The sequence below is a fragment of the Blastocystis hominis genome (genome assembly GCF_000151665.1).
Source record: "Blastocystis hominis, Singapore isolate B (sub-type 7) whole genome shotgun sequence assembly, scaffold_8".
Lineage (NCBI taxonomy): Eukaryota > Bigyra > Opalinata > Blastocystidae > Blastocystis > Blastocystis hominis.
Genome location: NW_013171867.1, coordinates 67201 through 74562, shown reverse-complemented (window position 1 = coordinate 74562; position 7362 = coordinate 67201). Strand labels below are relative to the sequence as shown.

General features: G+C 43.0%; 2 protein-coding genes; one reads left to right on the top strand and one right to left on the bottom strand.

The window, feature by feature from the left end:
- Positions 1 to 610: 610 nt before the first annotated feature.
- Positions 611 to 1477, top strand: GSBLH_T00006869001 (uncharacterized protein; the record flags this gene model as incomplete). Its single annotated transcript, XM_013043647.1, has 5 exons — positions 611 to 676; positions 711 to 1048; positions 1071 to 1266; positions 1297 to 1321; positions 1395 to 1477. The coding sequence occupies 5 exons, from the start codon at positions 611 to 613 to the stop codon at positions 1475 to 1477; spliced, it is 708 nt and encodes a 235-aa protein (XP_012899101.1).
- Positions 1478 to 3397: 1920 nt separating this feature from the next.
- GSBLH_T00004694001 (uncharacterized protein) lies at positions 3398 to 4833 on the bottom strand (the record flags this gene model as incomplete). XM_013043646.1 has 7 exons in its annotated part: positions 3398 to 3775; positions 3807 to 3899; positions 3930 to 4119; positions 4149 to 4404; positions 4437 to 4618; positions 4648 to 4737; positions 4771 to 4833. 7 exons carry the CDS (start codon positions 4831 to 4833, stop codon positions 3621 to 3623), a joined length of 1029 nt encoding a protein of 342 aa, XP_012899100.1. The 3' UTR covers positions 3398 to 3620.
- Positions 4834 to 7362: the final 2529 nt, after the last annotated feature.

Sequence of the window (7362 nt, the reverse complement as noted above, 5' to 3'; positions counted from 1 at the left end):
GTTCCCGAAGGAACAAATGAAATAGTTCCTGAAGAATCAAGTGAAATAGTTCCCGAAGGAACAAATGAAATAGTTCCTGAAGAATCAAGTGAAATAGTTCCTGAAGAGACAAATGATAGAGAAGAATCAACTGACGAATATTTGAAACCAAAAGAAGATACAAATGAAGTACCTCTCGAAGATACAAATGATAAAGAGAAGGAATTGTGTCCTGAGCACAAGACTGTAACCTCTTCTAATAGCCAAGATTCAAGCCAACATAATAGTGATGCACCTTCTGATCTTTCCCACAACTTTGATCATCACTCCCATCATCACAACCACAACCACAATCACAATCACAATCACAATCACAATCACAATCACAATCACAATCACAATCACAATTCTGATTCAGAGTTTTCAGCTATTCCTGATGAATATAAACATCCTTATCTTGCTGTTTTCCTTACAACTATATCGGCTCTTGCTGCTACACTTGGTGGAGCTTTTGTCGTTTTTGTCTATCCTCCATCTCCTAAAATACTCGGCTTTATGCTTTCCTTCTCTGCAGGAATTATGCTATATGTAATTGTTTGGATTCATGTTTGTAACTTTGTAGATCTCATTTATGGACATTATGGTCCATGCACAAATCGACTTAGGAGAAAATGGAATGTTAAAAGCAAATATTGCTGTACATAGAATATACATGTGCTTTTTATACATAGATGTTTATGGGAATGATTCTTTTCCTCTTGTTAACGCAATGCATTCCTGAAATTGAACACTCGTCCAGTGACTCTTCCAACTCTCACAGCTTGGAAATGACAGGCTTAGTCACTGCTTTGGGCATTTCTCTTCATAATCTCCCTGAAGGGCTCGTTGTTTTTAATGCGACCGTTGTAGGCGTCTGTGCTGTGGAACCTCCATCCTTGTTTTCGTGGGATTATCTTCTGCATTGCACAGGAAGAGGACTTGTTGTGGCTATCGCTATCGCTATTCATAATATTCCTGAGGGAATCGCAGTCGCACTGCCTATCTATGTTAGTACAAAAAAGTGCACACGGTGGACCTGAATAACAGTGTAGTAAATGGCAGGCTATCAAGCTTTGCTTAATATCATCCATCTGTGAACCACTTGCTGCCATTGTCTTCGGACTCCTTTTTAGTGAATATCTCACAACAACATTCATGGCGATCATGAATGCGATCGTAGCAGGCATTATGGTTATTCTCAGCATTTATGAGCTGATTCCAGCATCACTAGAATATACCACACCCAAAGTATGTACTGTGAAAAAGGCTAAAAGATAGAATGTGGCGATCGGAACCATCTTGGGTATGTTTGTTATGTTTTGTTCTCTCTATTTTTTGATCGAGGTTTTGTTATGATTCGATACTCTTATGAATAGACTGGTGCTCATTAATTCAATTGCTTTCTATTCAATGTTGTTTACTCTTTTTTAAGATGTTTTCTACAAACACACTACTCTGAATAAAACGAAAAGACACGCTGATGAAAATGAAAGGAGCTAAAACAGACCGATGTGGTAATGACGCAAGTATAAATCTAGAATCAACGAGATTCGCAACGATCTACCATAATTACAATAAGTGGAATACAGGAAAAGGAAACAGACACATTCGAGAAGTATTCTTTCGCGCAATAGAGAAACTCCAGCACGATTTTCGGAAATACGACGAACGAGTAAAACCCGAAGAGGTCCAATGTCTACACATCCGACCTCTTCGCCAGCCTTACATCAAGAATTCCCCGAATATTCCTCAAAACGGACTGCCGAACGAACTCTGCCACGGTAGGACCCAGAACAAAGACAGTCAGAGTCACTACAATAGCACACAGAGACCTCACCCACAATCCATAAACCAAAGAGGCGTAAAGACCACAACTAACTGTAGATGTGGAAACCACTGAAGCTTGAGCATCAACAGAACGGTGAACAGGGCTATGGGAAGTCCAAATAGGAACAAAATCACCTTGTATACAAAAAAGGCTCTACGATGTTTAGTACGTTAATACAATCCTACTCAGCACTCCAGTTTGCAACCGGAACAGAGCGAAACACAGCCACTAAGGCGATCCATAGGGGTAGAAATACCCACATCCAGGACCAAGAAATGACTACACGTGTAAACAGGCAATAGGACATACACTGATCCACACGGAGACCCAAAAACAGTACAAAACAGAAGAGGGATATCATGATTGTAAATATCCAGAAGAAGCCATGCGTCCGATCCTGGTAGAGCTTTTCGTAAGTAAATTTGACGAAGGTGAATCCCATGTTCTCCCACTGTTGAGAAAGGACGCTTGTTTCGATGTGCAGAGTGCTGACGAGCCAAGCAATGAAGTTGAGGATAATATCACATATCAGAATGAGCAAAATCAAGAAGAGTGGAAGGAAGGCGAGGGATAAACTTGAAATCTAACAGGAAGCCAGCAATCAAGCAAAAACGATTCCCTGGTAGTAGAGAAAAAGCATGACGACTTGGAGAATGCCCAAGTAGGGAAGAGAGAGCCAGGAGAAGATAATATTTACAACTAAATAGACTATTCTCAATCGCTCGCGAGCTCTCTATCGATCAGATTGCAGCCAGAGAAATACAAGCAAGTCATTCGTCTCTTCAATCACTCTGTTTTCCTTTGTTAGCTGCATAAGCAATATCTTTCGTTGACATTTTCTAAAATCATAACAGTACAGAACAGCGTACACTTGAGAATACAGATCTATCATAGGAGCATTCTCTTGATTCAGCACATCCCAAACCCTCTTGCCTAAAATAGAAAACATTGCAAGGTAGCAACATGGATAAAAGTCTCGCATTATGAGGTATTTCCATAATAAGTCATCGAAGACAACGGCCTTCATGTCAGGAAAGGCGTTTGCAATCGAGAGAATTGATGGAATCTACAGACTTAAGGAACTGAGCAAAAGAAGCAAATTGCACAGAAGGATATATCAAGAAAGGACAAGACATGGTACGGAAAGGACGATAACAATTGTTTCAGGGAAGGAGTCTTAGTAACTGCACTTGTTGTGATACTGATACTATATCCATCCATTACAGTTAATGCAGACCTAGGAACAACGGAATATGGATCCGAGCTGCGAGTACAAAAAGTGATTTTAACAAACAGGTCAAGCGGAAAGCGTGGCTACGGAATAAACGGCAATACACAGGACATAAATGAGTGTCATGAGAAGTCCTTTTCCACTACGCCCCTTAAACACAATCTCCAATCCTACTTTCCCAAACGGCATTTGTTCTCTCTGTAAATCAGAGCAGGTCCGAGAGTGATTCCGATGAGCACCAGCGATCCAAATCCAAGCAAAAATCCCGCCTTGGACACGATGTCGAATCCAGGGATGTGGACCGGTTGATGCGAAGAGAATCCCTTAATCGTCCACGGCAATCCCAGACCCACACAGATGTTAAGAATTTGGGATCCCACGCTATTCGAGATAGCCATCGATCCATAGCCTTTTCGCGACACGGTGTAGCACTGCATCACATCAGCAATGGACGCTCCAAGACCGATGAGCACCATTCCCACGAGCGTTCCCACACTAGGAGAGTGCAGTTAAGGATTCTTTTCGACTTGGAAATTCAAAAAATCAAAATAAAAGAAATATATTAAAGGATATCATGCCCAGATTCTCCACTAAAGCAACCCAACGTTGGCACACTGCGCTCATCACAAACGTCACCAAGGCCACCCAGAAGATCGACAAAAGGAATGTGATTACAAAGAGATTCTCGGTGGATGTTCCTGCAAATCAGAGAGCGATCGCTAGCAAAACCGTGCTCGCATTTGGGAATCACGTGGCTAAAGAACCAGGAAATAGGGAACTCGATGTACGAGCGGTACACAGATCCCACCTTCGACAAAAATCCTAGATGAAATCGCAGCAAAAATCAAAAACTCGAAATGGAAGCGCGGACACGAAGCATCGGAGACAGCGGAACGTTTGAATCGATGGGGTTCCAAGCCACTTCCATCGCGATGTCCTGAGTAAGATCCGCTCGCTCGTCAATTGGTTCATACGCTCGCTCGTCGTCGCTGTCCATCCCTTCCTGAGTGATAAACGATGTCGTAACGTTCGGGTCGATTAACTAGGGGAAACGAGACGCATCACAAATACATTCTTCTTGATTCGGTATTGACGGCGAACCATGGGGGCGAAGATAAGGATGGCAATGTAGATAACATAGATGAGCATCAGATAAATTCCTTCCAGGGGGTAGATCGTTCCATCCCAGAGGAAATAAACCAGTCCGGCAAGAGAAAACAAATAGAAAATAACGTCTCGCGTCAGAGGACGACGTTTCAACTCCAAATCACGCTTTGTAGCAAGTCCGCAAACACCAGGAATTAGCATCAATCCAATCATTCCAGATCTATGCCTGATTGGGCAATATAAGAGAACTACCCAATGATGGATCCAACACCAAGATCCACGTTGTCACCTCCCTGGATTGTGGTAATAATGCTAATGACAATTTCAGGGGCCGAGGCACCAAAGGCTAAAAACGAAGCTCCAGCTACATCTTCCTTAAGCTTCAGCTTGACACTCATAATTTCAAGACTAGGAACTAAAAATTCATCGCACAACTAAGATCGAAAAAAAGCAACAGAAAAACATTTCCAATGATCGAGAAAGTGATAAAGAAGATAATTACCTCAATGAGTACTCCCCACCAATATTTATCAATAACATCAAGGCAGAGACCCTCATACCCCGATTCACACCACTATCCCTAAACGATCGAAAAAACACCTACATCCGAGGATTCTCTAATCTGGCTAAATATATAATCTGAACTCATCAAGTAAAAGACCTGTAATAATAATAATACGTAAAACAACCATACGCACGTGAAAATGTAACTCCCTGGTATATGAAAAGTTCCATTTTAAACAAAAAGAGAAAGAATCATCTTCATCTACAAAACAGGCTTCTATGTCTTCTCGCAGCTGACATATGGCATCCAAATGATCAAATTTGATCTTCATCAAATCGTGAGCACACACAAACGTTTTGTAACTTCCTGCGCGTTCCTGCAAAGTTACTGTCGATATCTCTTCATTCCGTGCTCCTTGATCGTGGTTAACGTTTTTAGGATATCTCTGCGAAAAGTGCGTGAGAATTGTGTATCTGACATTTAGCATCTTTCCAACCTCGATTGCTTCCTCCATTGTGCAATGGTTCTTGGCAATCGCCGCATCTAGGTGTTCCTTTGTAAAGGTGCTTTCATTTACTAGAATATCGATTTTCTATCAAGTAGCTCATTTCATTTGAAGTCTACAGTTCCGTCGGGTAGATATTTATAGGCATCGAAAGCAGGTCTTCCATCGCCTGTATAAAGAAGGGTCAGTTTGTTTGTCTGTAGCAACGTCGCTACCGAGTCGTCAGTGTGCAATACCTGTAAATCAAAGCCGTCTCACGACAGTACTGGAAACACGGTGAGAACTCCTGAAGGAAAAGCAATTTGCAGGCTTCCACGCGGAGTTTGGGTAACCGAAACCCCGCGAGGGATCGGAAACGTGGCGGTCGCCGCGGACGTGACGATGGAAGGAGTGTGGCAATCGGGAGGGATGTAAAAGGGAGCGTTCGGAAGTTGAAGGGAAACGAAATGGAAGGAGGCGTTGAGAGAAGGAATCAAGTGTGCTAAATGGTGTAAAAACACGCCAACTCGAGGAGGACCGAAAATAAGAAGGCGATTATCAGCTTGCTGAATTCGTTTTTCAGAAAACATGCGACTTGGGAGGTCAGGAGAGTGGGTTGACGAACGAGATGTGTTGGATGAGATGGAATGAATCGAGTTAGGAGTGTTCTCGGAGCTAAAACACGTGCTCGAATTTGGCGTGTTATCCAAAATCGGAGATGTGTGCGGAGTGTCTGATTGAATGGATTGATTCGTAGAGTCACTGTGAATTGGCTCTTTCGATGTCTTCAACTCACGCATTTTGCTCTCTCTATCCACTCCAGTGAAATGGTTATTTTCATCCATACCATTCAATTCATTCAATGCGTTCATTCCATCCATTCCATTCACTTCATCCACTCCACTCATTCCATCCACTTCATCCATTCCATCCACTGTCTCTACTCCATCTTGCTGTCCGTTTCGCGCCATTCTATAATAACGGAGCAGCAGAGGAAGCCCAAGATGGTGATCAGCATGAGAATGGCTTATGATCACGAAACGTAGACGCAGAAGAATCGACTTCCACGTCGTCGGATACAAGCGCAACAGCTGCACCATCATTCCCTCGCCACAATCTAAAAGAGCAAACTCGCCGGAAGGAAGTTCAAGAAGCATCGAACTTACTAGACAATCGGCAATCCACACCAACCTTACCGTTTCGATACTTGGAAGGTACTGCCGAACCAGTTCCCAGAAAGAGAAGCGAGCCCGGAATATTCGTCGGTTTAGCCTCTTCGAATGTCGCCGCCACCTTTGCGCCCAACTCTTTCTCCTCATCTGTCAGCTGCGTAATAAACTCAGGTGGAGGAGGGGGCAAAAAGGTATGTGGCTTAAAAGGAGCGAGCGAAAAGCATTCTCTGCATTGCTACACTACATTCTCCTCGAAAGAAATACCATATAGTGACAATCTCCATAGGGCAACATCGGCGAAACAGCGATCTCTGGGAAAAGCAAAGGGAAAATCATTCGTAAATGCGAGCATACAATTGTGCTGGCTGTATGAACAACAGGGTAATATAAGTGCGAGTCAGGAAGAACGACTCGTTCCACGGAAGCTGGCGTTTCAATTTGCTTGGCGATCGCGGAGGGACAGTTCAAATACACTGCAGAAAGAACATCCCTAAAATCGAGAAGAAACGAAATTTAAACGAAGAGCGAATCAATTCTTGAAGAGGAGATGACTCGAATCTTGCTAATAGTTTCAATTGATGAATATTGAGCAGCAACACAGAAGGACCACGTGAAGGAGGATCCATTACCATGTCGCTGGTAATTATCCTACTTCCTACCTTCACGGAACCACCCTCACACAGAGTTCGGAACATCTCTCCCTACATCAGAAATCCTTTTTCGTTGTTACTCTTGGAACCCCCAGACGGATAGCCAAGTCTGGACGAAACTTGCCCTTTATAGAGGGAATATCAATTAAATAGGATATTTCAGAGTCCAATACAGGTACTTTTCGACAAATGCGGGAAAACGATAGATCCATATAATCTAGCATGCCATCAACAATCTGTGAATACCTGCCAGGTGCACTTCCTCTCGAGTATAACTAGAATTTCCTGAGGACAACATAAAAGGACGAACGCTAAGACCCTTATGAAGTTCCACCACCGGGATATCTGCCTCTACCTCAACAACCGT